Genomic DNA, 13,334 nt, shown 5'->3' with positions numbered 1-13,334 from the left:
TAGTGGTCTATATTGGGAAAATCTACAATAAAAAGATATAGAGTCCCACAATTCAGTAGCAGATATACAGCACATCAAGGAAAAAAAACTTCAGACATGTTTCCCTGCATTTTTGTTGTGTTTAATCAAAGGAAGTGCAGCAAATGAAAATCTTTTTGAAACGCAACTGCAAGAACATAACTGATGTCAAATAAGCAAAATCTGTAAACGTAACTTTATTAACAAAGTATACATTACACCTACATAACTACCAAAACTTACTTAGTGATGGAAGAGGGTGAATAGCAGTATCAGACAATACTGAACGAATCACCCTCTCCAAGTTTTAATTTTTTTTTTTAAATTTAAGAACATTTCCTAGGCATAGGCAAAATCTGCAGGAAATACCACAGTGGTACCAAGAACAGGAAGATAGCAGTCTGATACCTATACAATAATAAAGACAACTGATTACACAGTTATCCAAAATGCCAAAACATCTACAAACATTTGAAAATCTAACAATAGCTGGAGGTGGTGCAAATATGGTCACTCATGCAAGGGATCTTCAGTCTTTGTAGATCTTAATACCTGTTTATCTTCACATGCTCTATACACAAGCACCTTAACCAGAGGTAGCCGTGGGAAAGGTATAGGCTGTCTCTCTTGGCTGATTTTGACAGAAAGGGTCAAAAACTGTCATCTACTGGGAAAATGCAGAGTGTAAGTCTGCTCTCTGCAATGATGGTTAACTACTCCAAAAGCCCACTACTACTACTATACCAAAAAATGGCATGGTGGACCCTAGTCACTGTTCATGAACCCCTAAAAATTAATTCAGGAGGACTGAACCTCTTCCAAAAGGACACCTCCAGTCACCCGAAACAAAAATTAACTTTTCCTCAACATCATAATTAAAATCATACAGCAAAGAATAAAGATACAATAGTAATGGTATACGGGTGGAAGCATCTTTGTACAACAAAACCACACTTAGAGACCATGGGAATGCATTTTAAACATGTTTTAATTAACTCCAGTGATCACCTTCTCTCCCACACACTAAAACAGAATCTTACAGGCACCCTTCCATCTCAAGCCTCTTCTATGCCAGTAGTCACAGAACAAGATTCTAAACAAGGGTGATCAAAAAGGAATCAAAGGCATACACAAAGAAAATAATAAAACAATCTTAAAATTCAGAACCCCTCACAAGGAAAAAATTACCAGAACCATCACTACAGTGATGATGGTGTTACAGATACTGGATGGAGACAGTCATAATACATGACATTCTTCTGCATAACAGCTGACAAATCAGTCCAACGTCCACCAGTGTTTCTCTTGCCTCTGTATGTTTAATGACATGACCAAGGAAGCTGTGAAGTGCCACTCCAAATGCAGAAAATTTATACCACACCAGTGGTCTGGGCTGTGAGTACAAACGTCAAGCGGATGCGATATGCCAGCACATGTCTGTACATTTGCCATATGTTTGACATGTATCATTTCCTCAGCACTCTCATACCAGGTAGACCATGCACCTGAAAAAGGGGTGGGAGATGCTGCATCAAGATCCTGGGAAAAGGGGTACAGTGACGTCAAATGAGCTAGGCTTTTAAACTGGATTTAAGTTCATTTGACGCAAGGAAGTTTAGTTATTTCTGCATTGCTATAATCCTCATCCTCCTGACTTTATTTACAGCAGTTTACTCTGTACGCAGAATGATATGGATACCAGAGTCCGTGAAGACAGGGCCACTCATGTCACCGACCTTCAGTGCAAATGATGCATCTTCAAAAGGCTTCTGCATCTGACCTAAAAGAGAAAATCATGCAGTCACAAAACCTGCGTCAGCAATGACAGTATTGGGAACAGTAGCTTAATCTTGAGACAATGAGGTATACTACCACTGAAACCTGGCCACACAACATCAAGTGATGAGGAAAAAATTCTGTTTCGAAAACTTTACTTGACTACCGCTTCAAATGATTTTAAACATACACATATATAAACAGCCAACTAATTAAACAAACATTCAAAATGAGTAAAATTATTTTGAAAAAACATCATGCAATCCTACCTAGCTAGTATTAAATGGATCATCTAGCAGTCCATTCCTCATGCAACCTCTTTTCTATGCTGCATGAGTAAAAAATCATAGAACAGCAGGGACTGGAATGCATCATGATTTGCTCAAACTCACACAGAGAAAGGTGTCCTGTTCATTCTAGGAACACCAGTCAACACCTACTACTGCGGCAATGAGCACAACACCCATAGCAATTACTGGGTAAGTGTTCATAGTAGCCATGAAGGAACACAATAACAGCATCACTGGATCAACTAGAGGTGGCCACAAGGAAAGTAGTAGTGATGACAAAGTTCATGACCTGCCCTTGACAAAGTCAAATTAGGTCAGGTCCAGTGTTTGGGGGGTTTCCTATGTAATTCGTCAGTATTCTCCATTTATGTTGCATTCCTACACTAAGTTTGCAGTGATATTTCACTTTGGTAGTCAATACTGGAAAGATTTTCACAGCATAGAGAAATAATGTTATTGGAGGCATTTAAATCAAGGGAGAAGGGCCTGCAGGATGGCAGAGGAAAATTCTGCCCTGGACCTGGAGGCTACCCTTAGATTAGTGTCTTGAAAATGTGGGAAAAACAGTAGTCAAAGATGATGCTTCAAGAGTAATTTACATGGTGACCCTTTCTAAGGGAGACTGAGGTGTCTGCAATGGCTCGAGTGGCAAGGACATTGATACAGTCTGGAATACCTTTGCCATGAACTGTGCATAAGTAAACAAAATGCAATCAGCACGCTTGGTGTCTACTAGTTTCCCTTCCTTCTGCAAAGGAAAGAGACAACAGACCAGACTTTGAATTCTTTCATCCTGTACAAATAAAATCTCAAATGTCGATACACACCAAGGATTGAAGGGTCCTTTCTCACCTGTTATGTGGATTTGGAATGAAAGCTGTCAAGTAAATGGCTTGGTTACGGGATGACTCAAACCACCACAAGCATAAAAAAGGATTAATACAAAGGGATAACCTGCTGTGCAAGACACTAGGGCTGCCTGTATAATAAAGTCTGAATATCAAAGATCATCAATTCTTCTAACACACTGTAAAGATTCCATGGTGGAGCAACTATGGAGGCTGAAAATATGAACCCCACCCCCAATAAAGTCTGAATATCAAAGATCATCAATTCTTCTAACGCACTGTAAAGATTCCATGGTGGAGCAACCTTTTTTATGGAGGCTGAAAATATGAACCCCCCCCCCCCCCCCAATAAAGTCTGAATATCAAAGATCATCAATTCTTCTAACGCACTGTAAAGATTCCATGGTGGAGCAACCTTTTTTATGGAGGCTGAAAATATACCCCCAATAAAGTCTGAATATCAAAGTTCATCAATTCTTCTAACGCACTGTAAAGATTCCATGGTGGAGCAACCTTTTTTATGGAGGCTGAAAATATGAACACCCCCCCCCCCCCCGAGAAACTAATAAGCAGAAGCTCTGGAATACAAGGGTGTGTCCAACGGTAGAGAGGCTGAAAAATAGCACACACTGATAGATACACAAAATATGACAGCTTTGTAAAGGTCTGACAGGTATTCCAGTACCATAGCCAATTCAGCACTGTCTGAGTCTATTTCCCTAGACTAACACCAGAGAGTATCTTTTCCATTTAGCCAAGTAAAGTTTTCTTGTGTCTGGATTCCTAGCCTCCCTCATGACCACAAGGACTTCCTTCAAACATCTGTACCTACACTGAATCAGTATGAAATCATTCAAGTTGTTAGCCTTAGAGAGTGCACAAGTTTGGGCACAAGAAGGACCCTTTATTTAGAGTCAGAATACCAGAGATCTGCATGCTTATAGAACATTTCCCAGGTTCCTCTTTCCAGGATGTGCAGACAGGGAACTAGTGCTGCCTTAGCCAAAATGGGGTAATACAATGACTTCTGGACCTTATTCCTTGATTTTTATGAGTACCATTGGGGGTTAAGGATATTAAAGGAATATACAAAGAACAGACCTGTCCAACAGGAGGAGGAGGAATCTCTCCAGGCTTTTACAGTTGTGGTCCTGCAGCAAAACTGTAGTTGCCCGTTTAGAGAAGAGACAAATGGGTCTACTTCTGCTACACTCCATATTCAGGTAAGATCTAGATCACAGTTTAACGTTCACTCACGAGGGACTACTTGAGATCTACTCAGCCTTCCTGACGGTACATTTTGTTGAGGGGATGTAGGCTACTGAGAGTTATGCCCACCTTGAGCTACTGCCTAGGCTCACACTGCCAGTTTGCACACAAAATATGAAGGCGTTTCTCCTTGTTTCTGTGCCACGTCACTGCAGTGCTGTTTGTTATGTGGAAGACCCCATCTCTGAACATCTAGCTGAAGGCAATCTTTGTTACACTGCCTGCAATAATCTCTTCTGTTTGTGGTTTTTCTCTATCTTGGTACATCACTGAAGAGTACCCACATTCACCACCCCCCCTCCCCCAAGTTAAATCAGTTGAGTCTGTGGTGGTGACTACACAAGACTGGGGTGCACTGATAGGAACTCCCTGATTTACTGCATGGTATGACTGATCAGGACATCTCTTATGATGTAAAGAAGTAGGGGAATGGTAGAGACTAGGAGTGCTGACATCTGTTTAAGTACCACTTTGCCCGTATAAGTGGACTAAGGACACTATTAGGATGTAAGGTGCCAATTAACTTAGTCCGAACTCCCTAGCAGATACTGGTTCCTTCTACAAACCTTTGAAAGGACAGGTGAGACATTTTCCTCTTGGAGGAAAGATAACTTGAGGTAACTTCCAAGCCTTGAGAAAGTACAGTTGTGTACACTTACCATAAATGTAGTGTATTCACTGTTGCAGTCATCATACTTGAGTTAATTCCAGAGACTTAGTACTTCTGCATCGGCTGCTGTCGCTCCAGCAGGTCATCAGGGGTATAAAAACAGGCAGCCAACACCATTACATCAGTTTTTCTTGCCTCAAATGTCAGGAGCCCCCCCAATAGGGAGCTAAGCTTTGGTGGGAAAATCACCACCAGTAAAAAGTAAATACCAATACCAATAGCTCTGCAAGGGGTGAGTAATATACACAGAAGGGAGAGAGAGAGAAGGGGGATGGAGGGAGGGAAAAGTACAGTTTTGTACCTACCATAAATGTAGATGTCCGAGAGGTATGCATCTGCAGTCCTAACAAATGGGTTGTCCTGGCCTCAGGCAGCCCTCGGTCGGCCGGATTCCAAAGTCTGGTTCTGGCCTCGGCTGATGTCGCACTTCTCCCGACATCATAGCTGCAGTTCAGCGGGTATAAAGGCATCAGCCGACGCCATTTTCCTCAGTGTTTCTTGCCCCAGATGCCAGGTGCCCTCTAGGAAGGCTAAATTTGGACAAATGCAAATGTTTCCAAACAATAGAGAGCAAATAGAAATAAACATGTAGATACATATATACAAACAAATACACCATAATAGATTCCCCCAGCTAGCTACAGGATGGGCAAATACCCTAGGAGTACCACAGAGGGGAAGGAGGGTGGGTAATCCTGACTGCAGATGCATACCTCTCGGACATCTACATTTATGGTAGGTACAAAACTGTACTATGTCCTTCAAGGATGCATCTGCAGTCCTAACAAATGGGTAGAATACCATAGCCAAACTGGGGAGGAGGCACTAAGGATTTATGGTGTAGTTAAGATCCCTTGCAAAACAGCAGTGGCAAAACCTGCTCGGGATCTGGAGTATAAAGGTAGATTATAATGCTTGGCAAATGTATGCACGGAGCTCAAGTAGCAGCCTCTAAAATGTCTTTGGTAGCCACTCCTCGTAAGAAAGCTGTAGTAGTGGCTGTAGCCCTTGTGGAGTGAGGTCTGATGTTTTCTGGAGTTGCCTTTCCATGAAAGGAGTAACAAAATCTAATGCAATTTCCTATCCATTTTGAGATTGTTTGTTTTGAAATTGCTTTTCCTTACATTCCTGTTGCATATGCTACCAGAAGCTGGTCAGTCTTTCTATTGTTCTTGGTTCTGTCCAGGTAGTAGCGCAATTGTCTGTGTACATCCAAGGTATGCAGCAATCTTTCCCCCCTGTTCTGCGGGTTGGGGAAGAACGTTGGTAGGTGTATTGCTTGGTTTAATGATACCCTGGAGACGACCTTCGGCATAAAGGTAGGATTAGTTCTCATGGACACTATCCTGATGGAAGATAAGGAAGGGTTGTACTGCCATTAAAGCCTGTAATTCAGAAACCCGTCTAGCTGAAGTGATTGCAAGCAGGAGCATGATCTTCCAGGATAAGTACTGTAATTCTGCTGTTGCTGCTGGTTCAAAAGGGGGAAGTGTCAACTTTTCTAACACAAAGTTCAAGTCCCATGCAGGCAATGGTGGTTTCCTTGGTGGCTTTACATTTTTAATTCCTCTGAGAAACTGCCTGAGTAGAGGTTGAGAAAAGCCTGGAGGATCCATGTTGTATGCTGCTGAAATTGCTGATGCATGAATCTTAATGGAGGAGTAAGACAGGCCATTGTGGAAAAGCTCTGCTAAGTATTCCAGGATGTTAGCTATGTTTGCCAGTGATGCATCTACTCCTTTTGTTGCACTCCAAATGAGATATCGTTTCCATTTTGCTGAATAAGTTTTCCTTGTTGAGGGTCTGCGAGCCTCCAGGATAATGTCTTTAACCCTTTGAGATAAATCTGGGTTATTTTGCCTTATGTTATGTTCCAAGCAGCTAGCTGCAGAGTTTTCAAGTTTGGATGCAGGATTTTGAAGTTGTTCTGCGTTAGCAGAAGAGGTAGTAGGGGTAGAGGCCATGCATGTTCCCGGGACATACTCCTCAGTAGCGGGTACCAATGTTGCCTCGGCCAGTCTGGAGCTATCAAGATGATCCTCGGGTGATCTTCTTTGATCTTCAGTAGCACTTTGTGCATCAAAGGAAGAGGTGGGAATGCATATGCTGTCAGGTTTTCCCAACTGAAGGATAGGGAGTCCACCTTCCAAGCAAGTGGGTGGTATGTCCTTGTGCAGAATTTTTTCAATTGGTGGTTGCGTGGGGATGCGAACAGGTCTATTTCTGGCAGTCCCCATTTCCTTGTGATGGTTTTGAAGATATCTGGATGCAGCATCCATTCGTGGGCATCCGTGGTGGTTCTGCTTAAGATGTCTGCTAGTATATTTTCTTTTCCTGGCACAAATATGGCCTGGAGCTGAATGTTGAGGCTCAGGGCCACATTCCAGAGGTCCACTGCCATCCGGCATAGAGGATATGAATGTGTGCCTCCCTGTTTGTTGATGTACCACAACTGTGGTATTGTCCGTCCTTATCAGCAATTGACCCTGTTGAAGAAATGGTCCGAATGTCTGAATTGCCTGTTTTACTGCCAGCATCTCTTTTTGATTTATGTGTAAGATCATCTGGTCTTGAGTCCATAAGCCTTGAATGCACTTGTCCACCATGTGCGCCCCCCAACCTAGGTCTGAGGCATCCGTGGTGATAGTCTGGCTTGGGCGAGGCCTGTGGAAGGGCAGTCCTTTGTTCAATAGACAGGCCTGGGCCCACCACTGGAATTCTTGCTTCAGGCATGGAATTAGGGTTTCTAGGCTGTGTTTGTGCTGAGACCATAAATTCTTCAGGTACCATTGTAACTTCCTCATATGTAGTCTGGCATGCGGAACTAACATTATGCAGGATGCCATGTAACCCAGGGCTTGCAGGATTTTCCTTGCTGTAAGCTGGTTCTGCGTTGTTAATGCCATGAAATAAAGTGGTAGCTGCCTTTGTTTTTCTGCTGTGAGGAATGCCATCTGGTTTGATGTGTCCAGTTCTGCACCCAGGAAAGTTATCCTTTGGGATGGAATCAGTCTTGACTTTTTTGTGTTGACTGTGTATCCCAGGGCTTGCAGCAGGTGAATAACTTTTTCCAAATCTTTTGTTATTTTGTCTTTGCTGTCCGCTTGTAACAGGCAGTCGTCCAGGTATGGATAAATTTGAATTCCCTGAAGCCTGCAATGAGCAATTACTGATGCCAGTCATTTCGTGAATACTCTGGGCGCAGTAGATAAGCCAAAAGGCAATGCTGAGAATTGATAATGCTCTGATCCTGCAAGAAATCTGAGGTATCTTCTGCAGTTTGGTCGTATGGGGACGTGCAGGTATGCCTTCTTGAGATCCAGAGTCACCAGCCAAGACTCCTTGCCCAGCATGGGAAGAAGTTGCTGGAGGGTCAGCATTTTGAATTTTGGAACAATGAGATATGTGTTTAGAGCGGACAGGTCGAGGATAGGTCTCCATTGGTTTTCCTTTCTTGGTACCAGGAAAAGCCTTGAATAAAATCCTTGTCCTTGTTCCATAGGCGGTACCTTTTCTATAGCTCTCAACCTTAGTAAGTTGTCTATTTGCTGTAGAGCGTTTGTTCTTTGGTTTGGAGGCAGGTTTGGCATTCCTCTCTTCCTTGGAAGAGTACGGAAGTGAAACCTGTAGCCTTTGTCTATTGTCTGTAAAATCCATTTGTCTCCTGTAATATAATGCCAATTTGCTGAAAATAAGGCTAATTTTCCGCCTAAGGGTGCTCCCAGTTGTTCCCTGGTAGGCGGTTTCAAAGCCAAGTCACTGTGAATGTCCTGTGGAAGTGGTAGTGGCTGGATCTGTGGCAGTACTTCTCTGGCTGTTAGGCTGCCACTGACGTCCCCTGTAGGCACCTCTGGATTGGCCTCTGCCTCTAGGGTGTCTATTCCTGCTTCTCTGTGCTCTGGTGGCGTCTGGAAAGGACCAATTCTTGGAAGGCCAGTTCCTACTAAACCTCGGAGGCTGGACCTGTAAGAAATCCTTGACTGTCTGGACAGATTTAGCTTTTTCTTCCACCTTCTTCAACACTTGCTGTGCAGGGGAACCAAACAAACTGTGCTTTTCCATGGGAGCATCTAGAAGCTTTGCCTTCACATGGTCTGGTAAAGATTGCTCTTTTAACCATGCATGCCTTCTGATCACTGTACCAGTCATAGCTGATCTAAAGAAAGCCTCCAGTGCATCATAGCCGCATTTTAAGGAATGATTACTGACCTGCTGAGTGTTATGCACCAAATCCTGAAGGGACTTACAGTCTAAAGGCTCAGGCGAGGAAAGTTTTTTAGTGAGCTGATCTAACAGAAATTCCTGATATTGAATCATGTGGAATTGACAGTTTAAGGCCCTAGCCGAAAGAGTAGCAGAAGTATAAACTTTTTTACCCCATCTCTCCAATGCCCTAGATTCTCTTTCAGAGGGGAGGGGGTTTTTGGCAGAGGCAGCTGCTACAGCTTTGGGGCCTTGTGAAATAGTTTCAGGATCTGCAATAGGAGCCTTATACAAATGGTAATGTGTGCCCAGAACCCTGTAGTATCTGTCGGGCTTAGCAGGGACCGGAGGAAGTGAGTCAGGGGCAGTACAAGCATCATTAAAAGCATCATCCACAACTGTAAGTACTGGAGGAATAGCTAAGGGCCTATGCTGTGGTAAATGCAAAAAGGTCCTAAGCCTCTTCCTAGAGTCTGAAAAATCCTGGCCCTGCCATTGGAATTGCTCCCTCATAGCATGCAAAGTTTCCCCAAAAGAAAATTCCTCAGGAGGAGAGGCAGAAGGTATGGAATCCTCTGCATCAGAGTCCTCATAAGGAGAATAAGGGACTTCTGGAGGATTTGGATTTTCTGAATCATCGGAGGAGTAATCTGAAGAAAGTGGCTCAGGGGGCTCTGCTCTAGGCCTCTTCTCTGGAGGTGGGTGAGGGGCCCTGTCAGGGTGAGACTGGGTGCCCCTGATCAAAGAAATGAGATCCTCTGCTAGACTAAGCATTTGGTTACTAGAGCTAGGCCTGTGAGAGGGGGTTTTAGCAGCCACGGCCTTAGAAGATTTATCTGCTTTGGCCCTGGCAAAAGCCTTAATTGACATGGATGCAGGGGGCTTAGCAGCTCCACGTGCTGGAGTAGATACATCAAAGGGGATAGTATCTGATAAGTCCTGAGAAACTGTAAGAGCAGGTGGAATTTCCGTAGCAGATTCAGCCCTGCTGGAAGAGGCCTCGGTGGAAGGAGGCAAGCTTTCGGCCGAAGGAAGAACCTCGGACTCTGTTTCAGCCGAAACCGAGACACTCGCGGTTGGCTTAACCGTGGTTTTGGCCGAAACCGCGGACCGCGAGTGTCGGTCCTTTTCCTTACGCTTTTTAGCTAATTGTGAAGTCGGAATCTCCGAACGGCATGATATAAGCAAAAGCGGAGCCGAAAAACTCCTCTGCAAACTTCGACCGACGTCTAAGTGTTCGTCGGTTGAAGGAAGCACAGGCTAGACAAGCTGCTACGTCGTGGTCTGGGCCTAAACAAGGTAGGCAGTAAGAGTGGAAATCTTTATGAGGTATTTGTTTCCCACAAGTTAAACAGTTATTCACTTTTTCTGACATCGGTTGAGGCAAGAAAGAGTCTAGCAGTACTTAGCTTTTTAGAAGTCTTCGGTAGTAGTAATCTCTGGTTCTGACCGACCGGCACTTGCGAACCGCTTCTGCTTCGGGCGCCATGCGGCAAGAAAGACTGAGGAAAATGGCGTCGGCTGATGCCTTTATACCCGCTGAACTGCAGCTATGACGTCGGGAGAAGTGCGACATCAGCCGAGGCCAGAACCAGACTTTGGAATCCGGCCGACCGAGGGCTGCCTGAGGCCAGGACAACCCATTTGTTAGGACTGCAGATGCATCCTTGAAGGACATCAAGGACTGCAATAGTGAATACACTCAAACATCTACATTTATGGTAAGTGTACACAACTGCACTGTTCTTTGTGGTTCACTGTTGCAGTCACACGTGGGTTGATTCCCAAAGCTGAAGAAAGGGTGGAGGCAGTCAAGAAGAGTTTGGGCTGGCTAGTATGCCTTGAAGGACTGCAGTTGCAAAACCCGCCCTGGATTTGAAAAATATAGGCAGGTGTTAATGCTTGGTGAGTGTGTGTACAGAACTCCAGGTAGCAGCCTCCAGAATTGTCCCTGGTAGGGACTCCCCTGAGGAATGCTGTAGAGGTAGAATTTGCCCAAGTGGAATGTCTTCTGACCCCCTGAGGGGTTGGTTTCCCATGGTGTTTGTAAGAGAAATGGATATAGTGTGCTATCCATTTGGAAATTGGATTGAAATGGTCTTGCCCTCTGCCCCTGGTGCAAAACAGAGTAATAACTGGTCAGATTTCCTGAAGGGCAAAGTCCTATCCAGGTAGAAGTTGAGCTGTCAGTGCATGTCCAAGGAGTGCAGGATCTTTTCCCCTTTATTTTGAGGATTAGGGACAAAGGTTGGCAAATGGAGAGATTGGTTGAGAGCCACACTGTACACCACTTTAGGCATAAAGGAAAGTTTAGTCCTGAGGGAGATCTTGTCAGCATGAACAATAAAGAAGGGTTCTGTAGCGCAAACACTCTTAGCTGAAGTGATGGCCAGAAGCAATGCTGTTTTCCAAGAAAGGAATTTTAACTCTGCTGAAGCTGCAGGCTCAAAAAGGGGTAGTGTGAGCTTTTCCAGTACAAGGTTAAGGTCCCAAGCAGGGGTGGGTGCTCTCCTTGGTGACCTTAAGTTGTTTGCCCCTCTCAGGAACCGTCTGAGGAGAGGGTGAGAGAAGAAGGGTGGCTCAGAGTAGTAATGAACCAAGATGGCAGAGGCATGGATCTTAAGGAAGAGAAGGATAGGCCTCTGTGGAGCAGATATGCAAAGTAATCCAGGATTAGAGGTAGAGAGGGCAGACCTGTGTCTTCTCCTTTAAACTGAATCCAGGAGCAATACCTTTTCCACTTATCAGCATAGGATTTTCTTGTACTAGGTCTTCTGGCTTCAGGAATGATGTCCAACACCTGCATGCTTATGCTGGTAACTGGGGGAGAATTCAAGGAATAAGCCAGGCTGCAAGATTCAGGGTTTGCAGTTGCGGATGCAAGATCTGTCCCATCTGTTGAGTAAGCAGGGTAGGTGCCAGGATGGCACCAGGGACAGGCTGCACAGTAGTGGGTACCAGTGCTGGCGTGGCCAGTCCGGGGCAATCAGGACTGTCCTTGGTCTGTCATATCTTATCTTGAGCAATATTCTTGAGAGAAAGGGCAGATGGGGAAATGCACAGAATGAGAGGTTTACCCACTGGAAGGATAGGGCGTCCACTTTCCATGCCCTACTATGAAGTGTCCTGGTGCAGAATCTGCTGAGCTGGTGATTGTAGGGGGAGACAAAGAGTTACACCTCTGGGGTCCTCCACTTCTGAACCAGAAGGCTGAAGGTGCTTGGCTCTAAACTGCCACTCATGTGGGTCTAGGAGATTTCTGCTCAAGTCGTCTGCCAGTGTGTTTTGTTTGCCTGGCAGGAACTGAGCTTGCAGATGGACCTGCATGTCCAAGGCAGGGTTCCAGAGGGCCATGGCTAGCCTGCAGAGTGGGTAAGAGCGAGTTCCCCCCTGCCTGTTGATGTACCACATAACTGTGGTTTTTGTCTGTTTTTATTAACAGGGGTCCTGGTGAGAGTGTGCTGAACAGCTAGCATCTCTTTTTCGGTTGATGGGCAGATGAATTTGACTTGGACTCCAGTGGCCCTGAATGCATTTGTCATCCAGGTGTGCCCCCCAGACAGTCGGATGCGTCTGTGGTTAGGGTCTGGGCGGCGTGGGGGTGAGTAAAGGGTAGGCCCTAGTTGTGGCTGCATGCTGCTGCCCACCAAAGAAATTCTGTCCTTAGACAAGGTACGAGTTTCCAGGACCTGAGAATGTTGGCGCCAAAGACGTTTCAAGTACTACTGAAGTTTCCTCATATGCAGTCTGGCATATGGAATTAGTAGGATGTATGAGGCCATGAACCCTAGGGCCTGCAGGATTTTCCTTACAGATAGCTGGGTTCTGGTGGCCATTTGAGTGAAGTAGTCTGTCAGACAGGCTTGTTTTTCTGGAGTAAGGAATGCCATCTGGGAAGCTGTGTCCAAGCTTGCTCCCAGGAATACCATCTTTTGACTGGGGAATAGTTTCAATTTATTTTCATTGATGGTGTACCCCAAGGAGGTTAGAAGGCTTTTACAAATGTTAGGTGCTGCAACAACATTTCCTGAATGTCTGCTTTAACCAGGCAGTCGTCTGCGTAAGGGTAAATTTGAATTTTTCTCTGTCTGCAGTAGGCAATGGCTGGAGCCAGGCATTTTGTGAATACTCTGGGAGCAGTGGATAAGCAAAAGGAAGTGAAGAGAACTGATCATGCATAGATCCTACCCTGAAGCGTAGATATTTCCTGCATGAGTCCCTGATAGGGATGTGCAGATGGGCTTCTTTTAAGTCTAGGGT

At 44.8% G+C, this 13,334-nt stretch overlaps 1 protein-coding gene across 1 annotated transcript in view; it reads right to left on the bottom strand.

Moving 5' to 3' along the window:
- Nucleotides 1-200: 200 nt before the first annotated feature.
- Nucleotides 201-13,334, bottom strand: part of PIN1 (peptidylprolyl cis/trans isomerase, NIMA-interacting 1) — a 124,267-nt gene continuing 111,133 nt past the window's right edge. The window contains exon 4 of the mRNA XM_044084697.1: nt 201-1,798. Coding sequence (XP_043940632.1) covers nt 1,689-1,798 — 110 coding nt within the window. The 3' untranslated portion in view covers nt 201-1,688. The remainder of the gene's footprint in view (nt 1,799-13,334) is intronic.

The sequence above is a fragment of the Protopterus annectens genome, chromosome 9.part0, assembly GCF_019279795.1.
Source record: "Protopterus annectens isolate FY-2018-M chromosome 9.part0, PAN1.0, whole genome shotgun sequence".
NCBI classification, from domain to species: Eukaryota; Metazoa; Chordata; order Ceratodontiformes; family Protopteridae; genus Protopterus; species Protopterus annectens.
This window is presented reverse-complemented; position numbering and strand designations above follow the sequence as displayed.